At 37.0% G+C, this 26,467-nt stretch overlaps 1 protein-coding gene across 1 annotated transcript in view; it reads left to right on the top strand.

The window, feature by feature from the left end:
* The window catches only part of Pex13 (peroxin 13), a 114,160-nt gene extending 89,625 nt beyond the window's left edge, over positions 1–24,535 (top strand). The window contains exon 6 of the mRNA XM_067143278.2: positions 15,842–24,535. Within this exon, the coding sequence (XP_066999379.1) occupies positions 15,842–15,963 (122 nt within the window). The 3' untranslated portion in view covers positions 15,964–24,535. The remainder of the gene's footprint in view (positions 1–15,841) is intronic.
* Positions 24,536–26,467: the final 1,932 nt, after the last annotated feature.

The raw sequence follows: 26,467 nt of genomic DNA on the forward strand, positions 1-26,467 counted from the left end.
CAAGCTGCTTTTCTTTGGATTTTTCCAGTTCTCAAATCAAGTAATCCTGGTGAGGGGTCCCATACACTGGAACGATACTCTAGTTGGGGTCTTACCAGACACTTACATGCCCTCTCCTTTACATCCTTACTACAACCCCTAAATATCCTCATAATCATATGCAGAGATCTGTACACTTTGTTTACAATCCTATGTATGTGATTACCCCAATGAAGATCTTTCCTTACCTTCCTAGGTTACAATGATCCCCAAAAGGAACTTTCACCCCATCAACACAGTAATTAAAACTGAGAGGACTTTTTCTATTTGTGAAAGTCACAACCTGACTTTTAACCCCGTTTATCATAATACCATTGCCTACTGTCCGTCTCACAACCTTGTCAAGGTCATTTTGCTGTTGCTCACAATCTTGTAACTTATTTATTACTCTATACAGAATAACATCATCCGCAAAAAGCCTTATCTTTGATTCAACTTCTACTGGGCGAGTTGGCCGTGCGCGTAGAGGCGCGCGGCTGTGAGCTTGCATCCGGGAGATAGTAGGTTCGAATCCCACTATTGGCAGCCCTGAAAATGGTTTTCCGTGGTTTCCCATTTTCACACCAGGCAAATGCTGGGGCTGTACCTTAATTAAGGCCACGGCCGCTTCCTTCCAACTCCTAGGCCTTTCCTATCCCATCGTTGTCATAAGACCTATCTGTGTCGGTGCGACGTAAAGCCCCTAGCAAAAAAAAAAATATTCAACTTCTTTACTAATATCTTTTATATGTATAAGAAAACATAAAGCCACCCATTCAGTCACTCTTTTGTCTAGTCCAATTGCACTAATTTTTGCCAGTAGTCTCCCATGATCTACCCCATCAATTGCCTTAGATAGGTCAATCGCAATACAGTCCATTTGACATCCAGGATATCTTGGTCTAGTTACAGCCCCCTTCCCCTTTCACTACCAACTAATTTCAACAATTTGGTCACATTTGTAGTTCTGAAGTGAACCCCATCATGCTGAAAGTGAAGTGCAGTGAAGGTGTAAAATTAAGAAAAGTTCTGTTAAGAGATCTTCGATACTGACAGAACAATTCTTCTCTGCCAAGCTTGTGAAGTTAAGGTAGCAGTGGTAAGGCAATTTAATGTGTAACAGCACTACAGAACGGCTAAGCATAAAAGCTGTGCAAATTGAAAGTGATCTGAACAGAGTAGGCAGGCTCGTTTATTTGATCAGCTAAATCTTCGTCTACCAAACTTTCTGATTTCTCAAAAGACCTGTGCGAAACGTTAGTATCTACCAATATTCCGCTTATTAAAGTAAAGAACCAGCACTTCTGAAATTCTAAACTAAACACACACCACAGTCGATCCCAAATGAGGCAACATTGTGAAAAAGTTATTTGCCATCTTGTTATGAAGACTCAGTTCAAAAAATTATCATTAGAATAGGCAACAATAGTGTCTGGCTATCCTTTGACGAAACTACTGTAGAACCCCGTTTTAACATGCCCGCTTGTAAGGAATTCCCGCTTTTAACAGAGATTTTCGTAAGGCCCAGCCACATTGCCATAAGCACAATGTTATTTAAACCCCTTTCTAACGAACCCCGACATGACAAGGTCCGCTTTTAAGGAATATATTTCACATAAATTACGATCGCACATCCCGTTGTATCAAAAATCTGCGGTAAGGTACGTTTTCTAAACTTGTTTTAAACGTTAATTAACTTCCGTTTTCATGTAATCTCGGGCCGAAGTTAACACGTTAAATGAAAGGACCCCTTTAGCGATGTGTGGAACCATGATAAATTGGCGCGGCCTCTGGAAACCACTGTTACCGGCAAGCAGCAGTCACTGTCTTGCAAGATGCTGTTGGTTAGTTATGTTCGTTGAACTGTAGGTGGCACTGGAATGGCACCTGTATGGGAGTGAAGTGCAGTTTCCGGCGAGACAAGCTGTACAGCCTAGAGGCATGACTGACGTATGCGTACATGCCATGAGATGCAAGTAACTTCACGAAACATAAATGTTTAGGCGGAAGGTCTCTTACAAATTTCACCTGATTTACAGTCAGAGATATATTTCAGATGAAAAGCAATTAGAAACTGAAAAGGCTATGGATATTAAACAAAATGAAAATGTATTCTAGAAAAAAAAATACGGAATAAGTAGAAAGTCGTGCGCTCCATGGCTTATGCTGCCTGAACAGTCATCTGTAGACCCCAGGTGTAGGTGTACGAAATGTAGAGTTTGAATAGCTCTACAGAAAAGTCTGCAAGAGCATATACTTATCTCCAACCATTTGTCCTTTAGAGAGATTTTAGTTCATAGTTGTTGGTAAAAAAAACACTTTTAAATAAATAAATAAATAAATAAATAAATAAATAAATAAATAAATAAATAGAGATTTCCTCCTTCCCCCCCCCCCTCCCAAATTTGTTATCCAAATAAAGTGTTTAACCTCCTTTAGGACTCATTAAAGATTAAAATAATCTTTAAAGTGCATAATTTGCATGAACGGTTCGGGAATTAGGACCGTTATAGTCGGGGTGGGTCGCTAGTTAACGCCGGCCTCATGGTGTAGGGGTAGCATGCGTGCCTCTTACCCGTAGGCCCCGGGTTCAATTCTTGGCCAGGTCAGGGATTTTTACCTGAATCTGAGGGCTGGTTTGAGGTCCACTCAGCCTACGTGGTTACAATTGAGGAGCTATCTGACGGTGAGATGGCGGCCCCGATCTAGAAAAGCAAGAATAAATCGTATATCAAGCCTATGACATTTCTACGCTCATATTTTACAGCATCCATAATAATGGCAATCAATAATAATAATTTTAAAATGTATAAATAATCCCATAATGAAATTAAATATCCTATGTCCAGTCATCATCTGAGAAGGGAGAATCTTCATCAACGATAGTTCAATGGTTATATCTCCAGTGAGGTCAGCTGCCTTAACCTATGCCCGCAGCGCTGTTACACCAGCTAGGCATTTCCGTCTCGTGGCACCAATCACTGCTTGGGAATCACGCAGAGGGCGCAGACTGAGGAATATCTCCAGCTTAATTCACTGTATTTTCTTCCTGAATTGCAAGTTGTGCTACGAGTTACATTTGTGTCCGTGATAAGAGTTGTACTGTGAATTACGGCGGACTACGTTCATTATGGCTCCTAAGCGCAAGAAGCTGACTCTTCAACAGAAAATTGACATTTGTGATACCATACTAAAAAGAAAGTGTGGAGGTTCCACCTTTTCAGTACACTGTTATTAGTTACAACATGTTAACTCTGGGACCGGTTTCAACACATTTAAAGTGTCATCATCAGCTGATTAAGAGAACAGGACAAAACGACTAAATCATAAACAATTATAAACACACATAACAAATATAAGACGTTATTCACAGTCAAAAGGATGTTCGTAGAAATATAAACACTTTTTATGAAGAAGTAAGTTCAGTTGATGTTCATTTGTAACGTGACAGTCTTGTATATACCTGCTGTGCTTAATCACGTAAAAAGACATTGAATTGATGGTAAATAATGAGTTAAAAAGCTTGATCCAACATAAAATCTTGAGGGATGGCTCGTTAAAAGATTGATCTTGAGAGATGCAGCTTGTGTACAGTTGTTGCTAAACAAGGTTTTACAGGCATTTGTTTTATCGGCATGTTTGAAGAGGGGAAAGCGACATACATGAAGTACTAGGATACAGTGTAGGACTTTAGTTCCTCAGTTCGATGCAGATATATGAAGCCTAAAGAAAAGGAGACTTAAATAGAAAATGAAACATGGGGTAAGAAATTTAAAACAAGTTAAATTATGAGGCTCACCTTTATCAGCGTGCTGTGATGATTGACATGTGTAGGGGAGGCAAAATGTGAAGCAAATAAAGGAGAATTTTTGAGGGTTGGCAGGGATCTAATGTGGATCAGGGGGGCTTTTCGGAAGGGGCAAGTAGTGTGAAAAAGTGTCGTGTAAGATGTGAAAGATTGATTGACTACTTGTCAACTTGAGGTTATTCAAAATTGAGATGAAGTCGAAAAGGGTGTTTGGCTTATCTGAAATATCATTTGGTAGAGGTTGGGATTGAAAAACTGATCAAGGTGTATAAAAAAGTTTTCAGTGATATCAAGGAGAGGGACTTTGTTTAGGTTGCTGAGAATTTCATTATCTTGTTGTATCGTAGTGAAACTATGTTTTACGTCATGCATATGTTGCCCTACTGCCGAAAACCTGTTATAATAATCCTGGACCTGTAGTGTCTAGTGTGAGTAAGAGCTTGAGCATCTTTGAATACGACATCATGACCCGATGATGGAGCGTGCTCAGCTATTGCTGATTTGTCTGGCTGGTTGAGACGAGTATTTTGTTAATGTTCCTTGATACGAGTACCAATGGACCGGCATGTTTGGCCAATGTATACCTTGCTGCAAGTACAGGGAATTTCGTATAGCCCGGGATGTAAAAATGGGGACAGTTTGTCCTTGGATTTACCCAGACTGTGAGGAATTTTAGTGCCGGTTCCAAACATGGTTTTTATATTGTGCTTGTGGAGGACCTTGGCAATTCGACCTGTGGTGTTGTGAATGTAAGGCAGGTAGGCAGTTCCCTTCCCTTCTTCCTTCTGTGAGCTTTGCTTGGTCGTTTCTCTGGGTTACAGGGCTCTATGAAGCTGCAAATCGCTGTAACCAATAGCCTTAAACGTGACTTTTAGTGTGTCCATCTCCACCTTGATATTTGATGGCTCACAAATTCGTCTCGCCCTCTTGATGAATGTCATGAGAATACCTTGTTTTTGTGCTGAATGGTGGTGAGAATCTGCATGAAGGAAGTGTTTTGTTTTAGTTGGCTTACGATAGACGGTATGTCCTAAGGAGTCATCCGGTTTCTTTCTTACTAGAACATCCAGGAAGGTAAGGCATCCGTCCAATTCCATCTTCATAGTGAATTTAATTGAAGGATGTTGCTGATTTAGGTCATTTGGAAATAGATTAAGTTTCTCACGACCTTATGTCCAGACCACAAATGTATCATCGACATTCCTCCACCAGATAATAGGTTTGACTTGCGCTAAAGCAATAGCCTCTTCCTCAAAATGCTCCATAAAGAAGTTAGCCACTACGGGCAAAAGAGGACTTCCCATAGCCACTCAGTCCATCTGTTCATAAAAATTCCCACCCCACAAGAAATAGCTGGAAGTCATGCAGTGGTAAAATAGCTTAGTAATGTTCTCAGGAAACAGAAGTTCAACGAGAGAAATGACCGAATCAATCGGCACTTTAGTGAACAAAGACTCCACATCAAAACTCACCAGAAGTGCATTAGGTTGAAGGGTTGACAACTTGTTGCCAAAATACCGAGAGTCCCTAATGTATTATTCAGTACATCCTATGCGTGGCTGAAGCCATTTGCTTAGGCATTTAGCCAGAGCATACATAGGTGAATCTATCGCACTAACAGTAGGTCTGAGGGAAACATCTTCTTTATGGATATTAGGAAGTCTTTATAATCTAGGTGGCACTGCGTCTCCCAGGGACAGATGTTTAGCCGCCTCTTTTGTAATTGAAGATTTCCTTAAGAGATTCACGGTGGCATTGGACACACGAGTGGTAGAGGTTAACATAAGCTCAGTCTGTATACAGGCTCTGACAATATAGGTGAGATCTTATTCGTACACTCGTCACTGTTCATAACCACCATCACATTACCCTTATCAGCTGAGATAATGCTCCATTCAGAATCACCTCTTAAGTTCCTTCAGAGCTCTCCTCTCGTCTCTTGTTAAATTGGGCGTAGGTACAACAGCGGACCTTCTGAATCTCACACATTTCTGTCTTAACTCCTCAGTGGGAATTTCAGGGGGAGCGACAGCAAAATTAAGACCCCTAGCTAGAAATGCTGTTTGGTTCTCGTCCAAGGATTTCTTGGAAAGATTGACGATAGTTTTACTAGCATCCAAGTTCGTGCGAGAGACCGCCTGTTTCTGAGCTAGTCGGAGGAACTTGCATTTCTGTCTGAATGACACCTCGAATTTGCGTTCAGCCTGTATAGCAGTAATGCGATCAAAAGACAACCACAATTCCTGCGAGAGAGTGTTGCTTAACAGCAGGTGTAATTAAAACAACTCTCGGGAGACTTGAGTCCGGTTCCTTGCAAGTGTAGAGCATTCTCTCGATCACAAGATCCTTGCTAGCACGTTGATATATTCTCCTGGCCTTCAGAGTATTTAACATGCGCTTCAGCTTCACACCGTTGGGAATGATGTTATGGTCCCGACACACTCTATCGTTGGGTCATGATGTTATGTTCCAAGATGCTCGAGCTCTTATCCACACTAGACAGTACAGGTCCAGGATTTTACGGGAAGCTGTGGAAATACGTAGAAATCCTACAATTTCAACAGGGACACTGGCTGTCAATTAAGTAATATATGGTTGCCAGCCATTAAGGATTTATGCAGGTAGTTCAGTTTCCTGTCTGTTCACTATTATATTTCGGGTTTCCAAAATTCGTACGTTCCTCATCACCAATGTTTCATTCCAGGGTTGTGTCTGTCATACTTTCATATGTATGTACTCATGTTATGTGACTCCCTCTCAGAATGTACCACTTCCACTTCTATTATAGCGTCTAAATTCAAACCTCATTCCTTGAGAAGCCTTTCTCGTGGACAGTTGAGATTTTCTTCTGAAGACACAGAGCGAAGTTCTCTGCGAAACGTAAGGAATTTCACCTTATTTTCTTGAGACGGCATAAGCTCAAAAGCCTATATCATGTCTAGAAGTACGGGCCGTGAAAGCATCATTGGCAACAAAAAGAATACGCACATAGCTATCACTTTTCTACATAGTATCCTGCCTTCGATACACATTTTCTCCATCGGATTGGTAAGTTTTTGATACCATCCTGATAGATAGAAAAGGGACATGTGTGGAGCCAGTTGTGCACGAACTCTTCTACACTTGCATCTTCATCGAACCGCTGTCCTCCTAGGTCTTGCTTGAGTGGTCCAAACAAATGGTAGTTGCAGGGCGATAAATCTGGACTGTTATAAGTAATTGAACATCAGATTATGAACATTAAAATAAGAATGATAATTTACACCACCTTTCCAATACTTATCTTTCCTTATATTTAGGATATAAACATTATAACTGGTTTTGTAAGTTGGGACATGTTTCGCTTAACTATTGTAAGCATCATCCGCCGAAATAAATCTTAGCCTAAAGTTAGGTCACGGCCCCGAACCTAGTGTCCTTAAAATATATGGTACAGTAAGATTCGACATTTACATTATAGAAAATCAAATAAGCTTAAAACTAGTGTGAAAACATAAGAATGTTTATCATGGCTAAGAGAAAAACACACAGTCGTGTTGACAGAGATTAAAAACATAAAGTACAACATAGAGCTGTTAGTGAAGTAATTAAAATCATTGCTACCAGTCAGTTAATATATCCTATACTGTAGTTGACATGGAGTAGTAACACTTCAAACAGGATTGATCATGCCTGAAGCTGCTTATAGGTAGAGGCCAATATTCAGTTCCTTTAAAATAATGGTTAAAGCTGAAAACAGGTGTCTTAATTTTTACTGGGAGTTCAAGATCAAATACAGAGAAAATAAGATGCAATGTGCATGAACTGAAGTCTGAAAAATGGGAAAAGATGTACTTAGTGCCTTGAGAATAGTGTGTTCAAAATGAGAGTCCAAGATCGCTTGGAAGAGCGTTGACTGGTCACATTAGCCGCTCGAGGGGGTGTGGTAAATGTCTGCCCGTTGCTACGTGTGTTGTACCGGTGTGCTTGCTTGGGCAGAGAACAAGTCAGGAGGGGAGGGTAAGGCGCAACAATGAGAGCGCTAGAAGTTGGCGGCGGAGTTGTATTATGGGGAGTGGGTAAGGTGGAATCTGTTGTTACGGCTGGAGGGATATTTAAAGGTTTATAATTGAAAATTTTTGTGAAATTATGATTTATATCAAAGTTAGTGAGTAGCTTGGGGACTTGTTCAATTAACAAGGTGTAGTTCTCAGGGACATCATTCAAATTATTATTATTATTATTATTATTATTATTATTATTATTATTATTATTATTATTATTATTATTATTATTGTTAAAATGTTGATCCAAAATATGTAAGTATTTTCCAAGTCGGTCATTAAGTTGTTTTTATTTACATATTTAATAATGCGGAGGTCCTGATCAATTGTAGAATAATTGTGGCTGGAAGCATTTTCTTCATATTCCTTTTTTCTCTTCTCATTTCTGTCCTCTTTTGTACATAATATAATATTTATTTATTTTTTACTGTACTATACAATTACTTAAGTGTTATATCTGTATTTATCTTACTGTGCCTAGCTGTAAGTTCTTCTCTTCGTTTTACGTCCAACAATTTTTCTCGTTGTTTCTTTAGCCTTTATTTTTTGTTTTTATATGTTGTGTCTAATTTTGTTAGTTTTTAATTTTTTCCTCTATTTTTATCGTTAGATGTTTTTTTGTCATTATTCTTCCACTTTTCTTTATGCTTGCCTTGTGCTACTCTATTGTAAATATGTATTTCATTGCGGAACTCTGTCATTCGGCTTCTCGCTGTTTTGGTTTCCCAAATAAATAAATAAATAAATAAATAAATAGTGTTGGGGGTTCGGTAGACGATTCTGATATTATGCTTCTTAAAGGGGTTAGTAATGCTGTATAATGCCGGGTTAGTGAAGGTGGCAGTGTTTATTCTTTTGGGCTTATATGGACTTGAATGTGTGACATATTTGGATTTGATTTTACCAATAATCTTATTGATCAGGTTAGCTTTATAGCCATTAAGTTTTGCAAGTTCTTTTATGTATTCAATTTTTTTTTTTTTTTTTTAGAAGGGGATAGTGGAACATTTAATGCTCTATAAACTAAACTGTAGAAAGTTGCTTGTTTATGAGATTGAGGGTGTAAAGACTCATTCTTTATTGTCAAAGGAGCATAAAGAATAAAATTGTCATTGGCTCTGGTCAAGTCCAAGAAGTTTAAATACTTGTTGATTTTGTCTTCCTTAATGAACCTGATATTGTAGTCAAGGTCATTAAGGGTCTTTAAAATGTTATCACTATTATTGTGGTGTGTGTCAAATGGCAACTGTGTCATCTACTATGAAACATGGCACTATTAGCAAATGTGAAATAGACAAGCTGATCAAATTGCTAAAATTTGTAGTAAACAACTTCTTCTTTACATTCAATAACAAAATTTACTAACAGAATGGACTAGCGATGGGCAACCCAATATCTGGAATTCTTGCAAACATTTTTATGGATCACCTTGAGACTAAGATAATCAGTAAAATCACATTTTAGCATATGAACCAATTTCGGGGTCCCTTTTCCTTTCTCCCTTTAACAGTTCCACATTTGGGCGATAATTTTTCTTCAGCTTTAGTGGCGACTCCTTCCCCTAATTAGTCATACGCTGGCGTTCAAGAAAATCTACATCTAGCTATGATATACGTCTCAGGGATTAAATTATATCAACAAAAAAAAACAACATATTTTTACGTGAATCCGACTGATAATCGCCCCGCTTATTTTTCAGTATATCTGCATATCTATCAGGTCATTAAATCAAAATATAACTGATTTTAAGTTCAATTATTCATCATCAATTATGAAATTACTTTAAATTGATGTTATAATCTATAAATACTAATAATAATAAATTCTTTATAGTAACTTTATTAAAATCATTTTGCATGTTGGGATAAGTTAAAATTCTTTCTAATCATTCTTTTATACACGTTGGTATTTCATTCAAAAATAAAAAATAAAAAAATGATTGTCTTGAAGTTATTATCTTTCTCATAAGTTTCGATTCAAAATCATCAATCATTTTTACCATCATCCAAGGTCTCATCTTCACAGATAAAAATAATTTCATTCCTATAGTTTCCTGCGGAATTAAATTATTTACGGAAGTTTTCTTGACCTGACATAGATTACATTCTACATCTCCTCAGTCTCATATAAAAGAAAATTAAAATTGTTTAATTCGTCAAGTTGTCATAAATGATTCAATCATTCCAACTGGCTAACTCTAAACTAAAGAAATGATATACAGTATTAAGAATAAAATAAAATGAAATTCTTTGGGAATAACACCTAAGAGTTGTCAAATTCTCATTAAATATCAAATCCTAATATGTTGCCAAGTTCTATCAAAATATCAAATCTTTACATGATATTGCATTTTATATGCATAAACATTAAGAATGTGTATTAACATTAAGAATGCTTCTTATTAATAAAACATCTGATCCTTGTTTTATGCTGTTTGTGACTAGTTTCATCAATAAACTTAAGCGGAATAAGCAATGTTTCACATCTGTAGCTTTCAATCGCTACCTATGATAATACACCAATAAAAATAAAAATAAAAATATTATTAATCATAATTGGATATATTCAAAATATTCCCGAAGAAATATGTAAAATTCTCCAATAAAATCTCAACAAGTTTGTTAATAAGTTACATTAAGGTCAAATCGCTTCATATATTCAATCATATGGTTGCTAATAGTCAAGGAATACCATAGATGAAACATCCAAACTCGTAAATAGCAATAATATAACGCTATGAAGACACTACAGCCAATGATCTGCTGTTTCAACTTAAATCAGTTTAAATATTAAGTAACATGTGAAATTCTCTTAGAAAATGCCGTCATTATTCTTTACTATAGGTTATTTGGAATTATTTTTGATGATCGTACTCTATTATTAAGCTGCAAGTTCACTAACCAAATGCCATCAACTCATAAGTAAACCCATATTACATGTCGCTATTAGCGTCAAATATAACCTTGATCCATAACTGCGTTACATAAACTAACATCAATTAGCCTTACATAAAATTATTTTCTCATACGTCGTATTTATCATAATTCCTCAACTAGTATATCAACAAATGTATATTATTCATAACATTCACATTTCTTACCTCATATTTCCGTCGTATTTCACTTCGCCACAAACATAAACATCATTTAATCTGTTCAAAGTAACGCTCAATTCATAAGATTCCGTATCTCAACAAACCTAATGTTTTATGAAATCAACAACTACCATTCATATCAATATGCAATTCTTATCAAAGTACGAACTTATTAAGCCTATATTTACTTGCATTTGGCAGTAAGTAGACGTTGTATACGATCTCGATAACCTAGAATTCAATATGCTTCATTTTCACATTTCAAATATCTCAGATCACCTTATGCATGGTATAATTCTTTGAAAGTAAGCTGAAAATTGCTAGCAAAGCACTTCATTGGCGAGTATAATCTTCCCTACACATGGGCGTGTTTATATGTTTTGGAAGACTACCTAAATCCATCATTTAAATGTCACTATTAGTACACTCGCGCTGAAACTACATATTGAAATCACCTCTTGAAGATATATCGACCTATCTGTTATTATAATAATAATAATAAATAATAATAAATACCGCCAGACGTCAATCCCATCTCCAGTTTGGTTGGCCATCATGTTGTTCTCGTAGACATGCATAAGAAACATATTTAAAAGCATCATTAGTTTCATAATCTTGCTCTTTACAGATCTTCCGTGAATTATGCCTATGTTGAGCAAGGTAGATTCTAACGTTGCAATCATTAATACTTTGGTTTGAATGATATAAAAGGTATCTTAATTATTGCCTCGTTTTATGATTAAATACTTTAAGTTAGTGATTTTCAACATCTTCTCTAATAAATCTTTGATAATCTTTAGTTCAATCCCAATCTGCGCTCAGCTATTCTCTTCGTCTCCTTTTGGATATACTGCTTAGGATTTCTTTTACGTTTACGAGAAATATAGCATTATAACTTTTTATTCCAACTTGTTTTCTCAATTTAGGAAATCTCCCTTTTAAATATGCTATTTTTTTGGGTATGAATCCTCTCGTAAATCTTTGCCTCGTAACTCACTGCAATGTTCGACTGTTCCTACTGTTGGTTTAACAATTTAAAATTACTGCATTTATCTCAATCACGGCCACTTGGATTCCGTTGGTCTGTACTTTCTTACTTCATATTTACAGCCTCTTTGATTCCACATGTCTGTGTGTTACAATTCGTATTTTCTGCGGCATGATTTCTGACACTTTATCGTTATTCATGGCAAAATAATGATTTCAACACCTCATTTTGAAATAATCAGGGCAATGAAATGGTACACATTTATTGTAACTAATTTATGTACTTTTATCCTAATGTGTACATTTATTGCTACATAACAACAGTTTAACATCTGTAACATTCCTAGAACCATAGCGCTTGGTCCAATTCAACTTCTCACTACGGCACATATTATAATTGTTCATATCATTAAATTATGCTGTTCATTAATAGAATATGTATTGTTTTAGGCTATTTCGACTAAAATGTGTATTTATTTGATTATGGCTGATGATGACCCCGAGTATGGTCGAAGCTAGTTCCAAGCGACTTAATGTAATGTAAATATATGCATTGCAAAAAGAGTGTATTGAATAGGTGGAAAAATTTTATAAGAATAAATAAACACGTCTGTTAAATGTTGCCCTCCATTGTCAGTACACTAATTCAGTCGACTTTGAAACCTTTGAGTCACCTTTTCAAGCACATCGACCAGGATATTGCCAATTTCGGCTCGGATGTTGTTGCGTAGGTCTTCCAGAGTGTTGAGATGATCTTTGTAAATTAGAGACTTGAGATAACCACATACGAAGTAATCAGGATGGGCTAAATCAGGCGAGCGCGCAGGCCAGTTTACGTCCCCTCGTAGGGAGATTAGTCGTTCGGGGAAGGCTGCTCTCAAAACACCGTTGGAAACCCTGGAGGTGTGGGCTGTGGCCCCATCTTTTTGAAACCACACGTTGTCACAGTCCGTTTCTTGGAGAGCAGGTAAGAAGAATTATTGTCACATGACGGTCTTAATTGACGGTAACAGCATGACCGTTTTCTTGAAAAAAGTATGGACCCATGTTCCCTACTCTTGATATGCACACCATACCATGACACAATCCAAATAAAGTTCTTTGGGATTTGTTGCACTCCAATACCGCATGTTCTGTTTATTCACACAGCCACTGAAGTGAAAATGTGCCTCGTCAGTGAAGAACACAACTGCGTCATTCGGCAAGGTGTCACGCAGCTGCTCACATGATGTTTGCCGGGTTACATAATCTTGCTCTGTAAGTTGTTGGACCCCAATCATTTTGTACGGGTGAAAGTGGAGCTCATAGTGAAGAATTCAACGAAATGAATAGGACAACATCCCAAGGGCAACTGCCTGTTTACACGCAGAACGCTCGGGTGACCGCAGAACGCTTGGGTGACCGCAGTATAGACACACGAACTCTGTCCACATTTTCTGGTGTTCTAAAGGTCCTCGGAGGTCCTTTCTTATCTTTGGAGACACTCCCCATTTCTCTGAAGGCATCCACCCACATTAAAACACATTTCCGATCAGGAACACAACCTCACGGAGGAATATCCAAGTGACGACGAAAGTCACGTTGCACTGCAATCACTGACCGACCATTAAAGAAATATGCCCCCAGGGCAAAAGCATCCTGCTTTTTCGACCAAAGCATGTTTGCGATTGAGGCGGGCGGGAACACAAATTATCCCACTCTGCTACTTTCACTGAACCCCTCCTCCAGCCCCCTCCCCTCTCCAAGACCTTCATTGCAACAGGAAATTTCCACACCCCACCCTGTACTTTTGTTTCATCAGACATTTTTCGGCCTTTGCCTATGCCGTTGATCTTTCCTCCTGGCTCAGTGTTTTTTAAATGTTTACTACAACTGTATTTGAGATAGAAAGTGTGTTTAAAACCGTAACTATGAGTACCTTAATTCATGCACTATTTGCAGTTTTTAAAAAAGTTGCTTAGTGTTATTGTCTTTAGACTTATTCAAGTTTAGCTCTCTTTTGCTTCAAGAATCTGTACCATGGCTCTCAACACGTGCAAAAAATTAACAGGAAGAACTTTACCTATTTTACTTACATATTCTTTCCCAGGTAGCAGGTAGGGACCCTTTTCAGAGGCAGCCCTACCCAGGGAGTGGCGCCCCTGCCTATGTGAGTCCCAAAACACACTGACCCATTGTGTAACATCTGGTATGGGTCCCAGCTCAGAGTTACGAGTGAAGACCTCAGCAGCATCTACGGCGGATAAGGTAGACTTCAGTACGGTGGAGATGGTGGAAGGGGCAAACCTGTAGCATCTGTACTCCCAGAGTAGCGGCTACGAAAGGCGTCTGACTCCATGTTAGGGGCGGCCTAATTTTGAACCTGTCAGTAGGTATAAAATGCCTTTGGGTGTGGCGATCCCATCGTAACAACAGCCTATATGCATAAAGTAGATATGGTGCCTCGGAAAATGTTAGGTCGTCCCCTACCGAAGAAAGTGGAGAGGAACCGTATTGGCCCCTACCCGGCTACAGCTGGATAAAGGGAAACGAGGATGATGATGATTCTTTCCCAGCAACTACCTTGAATTTATGCATGTTACATTCCCAGTGGCTTTTGTTTCCTTTGGGCACATTCACTCCAGTCATCCTCTTTATCAAAGCTCGAATGCTCTCCTACATCCTCTTCATTGCCAATGTCTTGATAATTAGTCAGATTGGCATTTGATACCAAAACAAAACATTCCATATAATAATTCCTGTGTCTGTTGAAATGTCAATGCCTAATAATTTAGGTGCGGTGCTGAGTGGCTCAGACGGTTGAGGCGCTGGCCTTCTGACCTCAACTTGTCAGGGTCGATCCTGGCTCTATCCGGTGGTATTTGAAGGTGCTGAAATATTTCACCCTCATGTGGGTAGATCTGCATATGAAAGAACTCCTGCAGGACAAAATTCCGGCATCTCAGTGTTTCCAAAAAAGTCGTTAGTGGGACGTAGAGGCAATAATATTATTAATAATTTAGGTTATGTTTGCAACCATAATAAATATTTGCTAATATGAGGACTGTAGAAAACAATAGTTGACCTGCTGAAGCAGTATTATTACTGCCATGAAGTAACTTCATAATGTACCCTCGACAGTTTGGACTCATTCTTCTCAACTCCTATCATATACACATTGGAGATAAAAATGTCAACATATGTAAAACTGACTGGACTGCAACTGTGTTTCCCTTGTTGGCAGAAAATCCATCAGACTTCAGAAGTATACAACAGTATGTCCAGATGGTGGTGTATTCCTCTAAGTAAAATTGGACTTCATGTTCCTTTAAAGGCATGTAACCCCTCTCCTCCTCTTCCTCCTCCTTCCCTCCAATTCTTGATTTCGGACATAGTGTTGTATACCTCTGGATAGCGGACAAGAAACCCATATGGGAGGACCATTAATCCCATTTTCATTAAAAATGGACTTTGTCCTATACCTCTAAGGTACAGATGTGATTCCTTTTGTGTTGTGTCAAGTCTGTTTTTGTCCTCTTGATTTGTGCTGTTGGTTTTTTACTTCCTTTGCCTAATTAATGGCTCACACAGATGAACGCTGTCTTTCTGACCCCAACTTGGTGGGTTCATTCCCAGTTCAGTTTGGTGGTATTTAAAGATACTCCGTTTCATGTCGGTAGATTTACTGGCAATATAAGAACTCCTGCGGGACAAAATTCCAGAATCTTGGTGTCTCCAAAAACCATAAAAGTAGTTAGAACATATCTTATAGGCCCTATTATTATTATTATTATTATTATTATTATTATTATTATTATTATTATTATTATTATTATTATTGTATTTATATAATTAATTGTGTAACCTGTTTGCCTTTCAGTACTATGTTTGCTTTTTTTCTTTTATTTTTAGAATATCCAATCCTTGAAGATGTAGTCAGCCACATTCCTGGTCCAGATGGTGACAAGGCAGAATTTTGTAAGGCAACAGAAGTGCCCCAAGTACCGAATGATGCAGCACAGAAGTCTGGCTAATGTAAAGCTCCTTAAGAGTTATTCATTAATACAGTATTGCAGAACTCCATATTTTTTATAAGGGATTTTCTTTGTTTATATTTACCACACTGCACTTCTAGTGGGAAGAATATTTGATGGATTGATTCACTCTGAGGCACTCAGTGTGTCTGATGTAAGATAGAATAAAAGAATTAGAAGAAAATGTTGTCTTTTACTTAATTGTATAATACAATTTATTGGAAAATAACTTTAGCACTCATTTTATTATTGTTAGGAAATGCTCAAAATGAAAAAAATCTTGAATGATGTAAGAAGGCACTTTATGAAAGTACAAACTGATATCTGTTATGTAGAAGCTGAAGTCCAATATCTGAAGTTGTCTTGCCTTTTTTTGTATCTTAATCTAACCCTCATAAGTGCTCATATATTTCGGCTCCATTGAAATCTCAGAAAGATATATGGGCATTTAGATTATATTAATGAGTGAAATTAGACTTATTTATATAGCAGAAATTTTCTTCTCTGTACACAAGTACAATATTCAAGAACGCTACCCCAGTGGTACTTCATGGAATTTTGAGTAATCCTCTACATTTCAAGACCTGCGTATTGAAGCAAACTTGAGAACTAAAGGGTAACAAATAGTGCTCCTTTCTATCATGATATAACTAGGCTTGCAGCATTGAGAATAAGCTATAGTCTGATGATTGAGATGGCAGTAATTAGCCTACAGTAGTATTATGATTCATTATAAGTAATCTCGCTCAGTACGTCACGACGCAACATTGAGGTGTTTACTTGAAAACAAAGTGATCCAGTCTCTTTTTTTTTTTTTTTTTTTTTTTACTGTTTGTGATTCTGCCTGTGAAGTGAAAGTGTATCAGTTTGTTAACTTAAGTTTTAAATGAAGAATTGAAATGAATGAAAGACTTATCTTTTTTTAACTGTTGTTTAATGTATCACTCAAAATGTCTATATATACAAGGTGTTTCATTGAATTAGTTGTAGAGTTGATAGAGGTGAATAACGACACAAGGACCCATGTTTGCAAATATTTCCCCTTACAGTTCAGTTCCTCTCTTTGGTTATTGTCTCTTAAAATAGGTGATACTTATTGTAACTTTGCCCTGTCTTATAGTATATATATGGGTTATATTTGACATTTACATCTGTTGAAGTCAAATCTGAACCTATCTGACCATTTGATTTGGTACACAATACAGTATTTATCTTCTCGTAATAAAAACAAGATGCCAGAAAAAATTAATAATCTTACTGTAGATAGTATGAAAAAGGAAACCAATTTTGTACACCAAAATCTGGTCTTAGCAAATACATTTGAAGTCCCCTTCATAGGTTTTTCATTGAGCATTTAGCTGGGCACTAATTGCATTGTTGTAGAGATGATCTGCTCTGTCCCATGATCACACAACCTGGACTTCACAAAGAAACCTCACTTCTGCAATTTTGTCATGCACCAGGGCACAACCTTCCAAATCATCCACTCTTCCTCATGGCCAGGAAGAAGTTGTTCATTTGACATTTGACATTACATCTGGTGAAGTCAAATCTGAACTTACCTGACCATCTGATTTGCTTCATAGCACAGTGTTTATTTCTCATGTAAAATGTAAGTGATTAAATTAGCAAATGAATTCATTAATATGATGAATTTTACTCTACCACTTGTGTGATTATTGTTTGCTGTAATATTGCTGCAAATTGTCTCAGTATTTCTAAAGTAACTCCTGGATATGACCCATTTGTGTGCTGACTGATATCCGAATAAAGGGTGGTTTTGAAATATTGCTACTCTAGAAATCTCGTTCCAGGCTGTTGTTTCATAACTGTTACTAGGAGATGCTTTTCCTGCTAAACAGTACAGCTTCTCTAAAGGCAATGCAGAAACATCCATATAGATATTAGAATGCCACATACACTGTATTAAGGTTATCAAGTTAACTTTATCCTGAGTCTTTACAAAGTATGCTATCCAGTTTTGATCTGACACTTTATTGCACTATATTGCAATTGCTAAATTATCTTATAGTACTGTTCAGCAACCTGGTTCAGAACTATTACACAGTATGGTGGTGATACATGAAGTGTTTGCTTGAGGGCTAGGGAGCCCTGATGCTGCCCCATGACTGCCAAGGGCTGATCCCTCACTACTCTGTGACTGTGATGATTTAAGAATGCACATGCTGGGATTCTGACCTTGCCTTCTTACAATTACAATTGACTTGCCTTCTTAGTCAGTATTACAAACCATTCCTTTACAAGGCAAAAATGTGTTGATTGGTGCTATGTGGGGGCAGAATTTGTGCTTTTAAGATGAATTTTTTATTATTTGAAAAACGGGAAAAATGTTCATGAATTCCCATCTTTAAAAACATGTTACTTGTCTAACACTGACAGTGAAGCCCTCAAACAATGTAATCATGGCTTTGATATCGAAGAGTTGCCTGAATTTAAAACCTTTACAACACCATTTTCTATAAATTTTCAAAGTGTACTGTTAATTCTGAAAGATAGGTATAAATATTCCAGGCAGCCTCCTTGCATTTTTGAGTTTCCACATATCCACTTACTGTATTGGTATGCAAATTAGTTGCTAAGTTTGGCTTTACATACCTTTGCAAATACATATTCTTAGTCATGAACAAGGTTTATTTTTGTAATTTTTGAATTCTTTCTATCTCATAAAATGTGCTGCCGATACACCTCGCTCCCCTCCATCTCTTTCCCACTCATTCGCTCTCTCCTTCGGGGCTCACTCTCAACTCTGAGAGGATATGTCGCCCTGTTATGTAGGACATTACAGAATGAAAGATTAAAAAAACACACTTACAGTATATTGATATTTGTATAATATTTTATTTCATATGATACACATTACATATGAGACTATGCCTTTGCACAGGCATCCGGCTGTAAAACTGGACTAAAATTATACAAAGTGCCAAACCGGGTATTTGGGAAAAGGTAAAGAAGATATATGAAGCCATGCTCTGAGATAGTTATCTTGAGTTGGAAAAATAATAATTTATCTTAATGGAAAAAAGCTCAATTATTTATGAGCAGTCAACAAATGGTTTAATGGGCACAGAAGCTCAACTGTATTTTTCTAAAGAACTTATCTCATTTGAACATCTTGTTGACTCAGAATATACTTGTTGAACTATGAACAAAATATGTTCTTAAAATTGCACTTTAATTAGCAGCAAACTTTTCACTGAATATATATTTAGGCAATTTGTGTTGTTTGTCCACTGTGCTGAAATTACAAGCCTACTAGTGCTCTTATACGGTCAAACACTTGCTGTGATTCGATGCTGTATGCATTCAATAAAAACCTGTAATTTTATCAAATGAATGGTGCATGCCACATGGGTAGTTTGCTGATGGAGAAATCTGAAGATGTTATTAACATGCAATGTTATGGTATAATTTCCAAATACAAAATTGCTTTGAAAGAAAAAATGCTAAAATATGACAATTGGAATTACTATCTGTCAAATGGAGGGCATTTTGGAATTATTGAAAATTCCTCTTGGACACCAACCAAAGGCTATGATGTAGGACATGTCCAGGAAAAGGAGGACTTCTGGTCATCTTGTGTGTAGGGAGAGGCATCTCTAAGTGATAGTGGCAGATTAATTTAGTCTTGTTTTGCCTCAAGATAGACATTCAGTTATTAAAGAGCTTTGCTGTAGTTTGCTACCCTTAACAATTAAAAATATTACACAGTTGATATTTGCTCTTTTTTCTTCTTCAAAAGAAATTTATACGCATTCAGTGCTGTATGTGGAAGTCCTTATACTGAACCAGGGTACTTTATTCCTGATCTGTCCAATGCAAAGTAAAAGTATTGTGTTTTTTATTTTTAACAAAATGTTATGAATAATACAAATATTCTCATGTAATCAAATATACTGATTGAGAATTTGGATTATCTGGAAGCCTGTTACTAATTTAAAATTCAGAAACAAACCCATGGACAACAGCCCATTAAGCACATCAGCCTGCCAAGATTTTGGAGTGCTGTGTGTTCAGAGTGGCAACACCATTAGTCGTATTGGTTGACTGTCATCCCTCATAAATTCAGAGAGGCCAGTTCTTTCTATAGCAATATCTTATGATGACAACAAGCGCAAAGGAAAAGGAAAATTAGTCACCATATTTCGATTCAAAAGCTAAACAATATAATGAAATCCTCTGCAGAGTTGTGTTTTTTTCAGAGTTATATAAATCAATACAGCAACAATATTATTGTCTTTTAACATGTGTCTATTACTTACCACCATCACTGGGATTTTTTACCTTGTTTATATCGGTTGCTTTTCTCAGTATATGTTTAATTTTAATTTTACAAATCCGTTAACGATTTGTGAACTTACATACTTTGATGATACATTCATGCTATGTCTGCAGATTCAACCATTGTTATTTCACTTTGTGTAATGGTTCATAAGAAAGAAAGCCCTTTTTCTGCCTGATATTCTTCTTTGTTGACAATTTTTGTTAAGACTGATTGAAAATGTTGCTGTTTCACTACTTAAAACTATAATCACCACCACCGCCATTGTAAATCACCACCAGAGTTTCCTGCGTTCTTACAATCCTTCTGTTACTTACTTCCCCGTGAGAAGTATTTTTCAGAGGCTCTTTGAAGGCTAGACCCAATGTTATTCATATTATTTTAGTTTAATTTGATCTGCAAACAAATATTAAAAGAATAATTCTTAATTTAAATGTATCTATTATAGTATACTAAGGAAAATGCAATGCCATGAAAGAGGGTGCCTAGAATGCCCCAAGTGCATGGTAGACAGGTGTGAGGCAGTGATAACACATTCAGGTGCCTCTTATATACATATGTACAAGAGTCAGTATAGGATGTGCCCATCTGAAGCTGCCATTCATTGCTGAATCCTGCACGTTATGGAGTCAATAAGGGCATGGATTACATCCTACCTATTGCGGCCCATGCTCGCTGTGTTGCAAGGATCATTTTCTCCATACTTCAGGGTGGGTGAGGGGAATTGTCCAGGGATCTACCCATCATGTCCCAAACCTGTTCAATAGATCTTAAGTCCAGGGATCTGGCGGCCCACTGTAAAAGTGTAATGTCTTAGGAGATCATTCCTGAAGTTGCGTGCAGTGTGAGGATGGGCATTGCCCTGCTGAAACATTCCATTTGCAACAGTTGCCATTTGAGGGACAACCACTGGATTGACAACGCTGTCTACATGCTATCGAGAAGCCATCGTGCCTTCAACAGTCACTAATGGCGATTTCACATGAAAGCCAATAATTCTCCAAACCATAATGGCTTGGGGTGGCCCTTGTGTTTCTCTCGACAATAAGATGAGTGTGACCCTTCTCCCCAGTATGCCTTTGTACACTTTTGCAACAATCATTTGGCAGAGCCAAAAGTTTGATTCATCACTGAAGACACTATACTACTCATCAGCCCAGCGTGACCATTCCTGACATCAGGACAGCTTCAAGTGTCAATATTGTTTTGTCATCGAAACACTTGCTATAGGGACATGGGATTGTAAGCCAGCTGCACACAAATGATTACCAGATGTTTGTCATGTAACATTTAGTGAAGTAGTAACTCTAATATCTGCTGCTGTTGCTCAGGGGTCTGTCCTGAACATCCAAATGCTGTGGCAATCCTCCTCCAAAGGCATCTGTTGGATTGGTCCTGTCTCAGGTCTCCAAGCATGTGTCCCTTCATTTGGTGACATAGATGCATTTCAGCCAACACATACCACTATAGGCCACAAAGATAATCTACTCTCACACAGATCGATTATCCAGGCCCCCTCAACCAGTGATAATTGTTGATATACTTGCACCCATTGACAAGGCATGTTTCACAAGTGAATACTTCACATCACTGCACCTCACTGTTCACATGTCAAGTTCTACTGGTCTTCACATAGAGGAGACCATATAACAATCTGACTGACCTGAGACTGGTATCGTTTAGGTATTTTTCAGACACCGTTCCATATCTCTTTATCAACCTGAATTACTCATTCCTTTGTGGTGTTGCAGTTTCCATGGATTTGAATCCTGGCACAGTGCTTAAACGCATGAGACTTGTGTTAGTAGATTTACTGGTAGGTTAGAGAATCCCCTCTCTGAACAAAATTCCGGCGCTCTAAGATCCTTGGTTTGCTGTTATAACCATTGTAGAACTGTGGCCTCCACTTAATTATCCGATGTGAATTGTTGGCCTCCGATGGCATATTTCAACTCCCTGATTATGTGAAAATTACTCAGGAAAGTCAGTATTATAGGACTGATTTGAGAACTTTCCACCTGAATTACTGCAATATGTCATCGACAGATTGCAGGATATAATCAGACATTGTCATGGAGCAAAATATCACCTGAGAGCAGTCCAGAGCATTTAGCATCACTGAGTCATGATCTTTTGCAGCATAGTGCTTGGCATTCACAGTTGCTTTTTCTGTAGGAATTCCAGTAGCAGTGGCCCATGTTGATTTAGAAACTGTCATCATAAACTTATCCACACTGTTCTGTATAGTCTTGGACTTGTTTGATGGCAGGGAGTTGATAGGTTTCTTCTGATGGCTCTACCTCTTTGTTTCAGGCTGTTAATGATAGCACCATATGCGATAGAAACAGGCCACATCGTTGCTGATTCTGCTACAGATGCTACCGAACTAAGAGCCATGCTATAGCTCTTATATATCATATAGTGTAGAGGAAACCCACAAAGCACAGATTTTCTAGTGCTGCAGCTTGCTTGTGATGATAAGGTGGATAGGCCTAGTACTGTAACACAGGTTTATTTGCACTATAGTACCATCCTCATCAAGACACTCACCTTGAATCAACTCGTCCACGTGCACCACAGCTATGCCCGTCACTTTCTGTGAGAATTTTCTGCCTGGTCGTTGTTGCTAAGGGAAGTATATCAAAATTTTCTGATCTTGTGCAAGTTTTGTGCAGCAATCCCCATATAATGCTTTCATTCACATATGCATTTACCTACTTCCAACACCTTCCTTTGTCAAAAACACCCAACAGCACATTATTGCATATTTGCATTCTCATGACTGGACAACAAATACACTTCCTCCATTGTTGCTTGGCTCATTCACAGTGTGTCACATGATGCACAACATCTCAGCTGAAGTTTACTTTCTTTTGTGTACTAGCTTCCCTCCCATAGAACAGTGGCCAGAATATCACCATTCTACTGAATCTGTATGCATAATCATGTATGTTAAGCTTTTAAATGACTGACCTTTATAAATAAAAGATGTGAATGATTGAACTCAATGTTACTTAGTTGCAAGTACACGAGTAAAATTGATAGGAAAGTACTAAAGTACTAAAACATGTACGGTAGTAAGGAAATGAGTGGGGAACATGGGAGATAAGTTTATATAGTTGAAAAGCAAATTTTTATCTGTTAACCATCCTAAATGCTGTACATATATATAATTTATTCTATACTAAATTGAACACCTTATATCTTATATTAAGTAGTTTTGATATTCTTGATACTTCTAATTATTGCAAAATGTTGAAGAAAAGAAAGTAAAACTCAAGAGCTTTGTTGCACATGTCAGTTACTTTAAGTTGACTGGATGATTTCGGTTACAGTATTTTTTGTCATCTTGGCTTAAACATTGAATATAACATTTTCATCAGACAAATTTTAGAATATGTTGTGATACGTTTACACTGACTGTTCTCTAATATACTTAACATCAATAATTGGATTCTGAGTAAGAAGCAAAGCATAGCTTTTTAGAAAGCTGACAGAATGATTATCTAGGCATACATTTTTCTAAATTTTAAGAATTTCTATTGTTTATTCTGTTCTCTAGAATTACCTTTAAGTTCTCTTGTCTGCTGAGAGCTGCAGATTAAATTTTAATATATGCTTTATAATTTCTTGAGTTGATTTTCGTAAATTAAAATAATTCAGTGAACTGTGGATGTGGTAATATTTACCATTCATTAAACAATTAATAAAATAGGAATTTCAATACTAGTAACTTGCCATGAGCAGCTTTTAGCAGGTACAGTACTTTCTGTTATGGTGAGAACTCGGGTCTGTGATCTAGGAGAATTTAGTGTTAATAATTTTCATGTGTACTTCTTGTTTTATAGAGTTCTGCAATACTAAGAATACTGTTATTCCACACTGCAGGTTTTCATCTTTGTTTAACTGTTATGGGAACTCGTACACTTACCAGTGTGCGACTGAAAATATTTTAATATAGAAAGACTGGTAGTTCAGTGTAATCCAGAAGAAAATTTGTAATGCTTCCTTTGCATGAATGATACATGTAAAAACATGTTACCATAGCTTTCTTTGTAGCACCAATAATATTCTCTTCCACTCCATGATTCAAGTTGCAGGGGTTATCATCTCATTTATACTTTTTTCCATGCTTGGACAAATTTTTGAAGGATTACTGAATCATAACTGGACAAATGTAATCTTTCTTCCATAAGTTTTAGGGTATTTTGTCATGTAAATATTACATGTTTGTGTTAATAAATATATATTTACTTTCTACGTTATTAATGGAAGTCTTTGTATTGCCTTTTATTTTCTTCACTCCTTAATCCAGAAAACAAATCCTGCCAAGAATTTTCATGGTTCCTTATCTTCTCTACTTTAAGTCTAAGTAATAATTTTTAATATAACCTACATATTTGTTTGAGAACAGGAGAACGTTGTTTTGACTTCCAGTGTGCAGTCTTCTATCAATTAAATAATTCTCTCTGTAACCCACACTTCTGTATCATGAGATCTTTTCTTTTCATCGCCCTGAAATCGTCAAATACTGATTTTAACAATCATTCTTTTGGTCTTTTTATAATAAAATTCTTATTTTATTTGTGTTCGTCCACCTGTTCAGGACAAAATCCAAGCCCGAAATCTAAATGATATGCACAATCTTAAAAACTAGAATATGTTTCAACCCTTTTGCCCATCTGTGTCAGTGTGACATAAAGCCACTGAAAAAAAAAATGTTTATAAGAAGACGTCATAAAATTCCCAAAGTAAAATGTTAGATCAGGAATCATGGTTAATGGAAATGTTTTAAGGTGTTATCACATTCAGAAGTTTAAAAGACAATATGCTTTGTTTTTCACAGTCTAGAAAAATATTTGTATAAAACGTTTACTGTTGACGAGGGCTCGGAAATTGAAGACATATAAATTGCCTAAAAAATACCTACAATCCAAAAAAGGACCTAAAACTAGCAAAAAAAGTGTAAAAATGAGATCAAAATGAATTCATAATTTTAGTTTTATTTATATAGCTAATGAAGGAATATAATGTTTAAAAATTCAAAATTTTGGTGGTGTACAACATACAGTGCAAAAATATATGAAATAGAAATAGAACATCTCTTTATTGCCCACCCTAGTATACACAATCAGCTTACAGGCAATAAAGACAACAAAACACACAGAAACAAAAAAACTTTGAACAAACGATATCTAATCTATGTTTCTTAAAACTACTAACTACCTTCCCTAACTAATTTGGTGGCATCCCCCAAACAGACCACCAGACCTTGGGCTGTGCCACCCTACACTAATCAAACAATATCTACTATTTACCCTTAAAACTACTTAACTCTATAAAACTACTTACTCCAAACTCTAACTTGTATGGTGGCGCTGCAGAGGCGGATTTACGGACCGTAAGCATCACCACCCTACACTAAAACTAATATTCTACTACTACAACTAACTAACAGGAATAAAAAAAATAAAAAAAGACAACTGGCTGATCGTGGTATCCCTTGCTAGAGAGGGAATCCCTTCCGCCCATGACACCACTATCAGCCACACCCGTGGGTCAGATGACATCCCCACCTAAACCTCTATGGCAACATGTTTCCCTCCCATTCATTGCTTGATGAATCGCCGAGGAGGATACCTGACCGTCATGCTCTTGTCTATTGTCCTGCCTACTAATCTGAGTCGTCATAAAACACATTGCCTGCTCCCATCTTGATTCTCCTTATCTCTACGTGCGGACATGTTTGTTTTACTCACCTAGGGATGGGTCTTTCGTAACCCATCCTTCCATCTTATATTCCCCCCTCCCTCCCTTTTCCAAATCTTTTCATCTCTCTTCTTCGCTTTCACCTTTTCATTTATCTTATAGTAACTTATCCACTATATTGTCAACACTATGTCTTAGAGGTTTTTTTTTTTTTTTAAACACCATTTAACAACACTGGACTGTCAACAGTTTCCTTATTCCTCACCGATCTTTCCTCTTATTTATATCTTTTAGATTTTTTTTTACTCACTAATTAATTACACATTTCTTTAAATTACCAGTTTCAATACACCCGTTTACCCTGTTTAATTTTTTCTATCCACTATGATCTAATGTTAATCTATTTCACTTTTTTTTTTTTTTACTGAAATTGGCCACATATCAACAGTTATCTTACTCATCATTGTTTTTCCTCATATTTGCATTACTTAG

This window comes from Anabrus simplex, chromosome 3, assembly GCF_040414725.1.
Source record: "Anabrus simplex isolate iqAnaSimp1 chromosome 3, ASM4041472v1, whole genome shotgun sequence".
In the NCBI taxonomy this organism is placed as follows: Eukaryota; Metazoa; Arthropoda; class Insecta; order Orthoptera; family Tettigoniidae; genus Anabrus; species Anabrus simplex.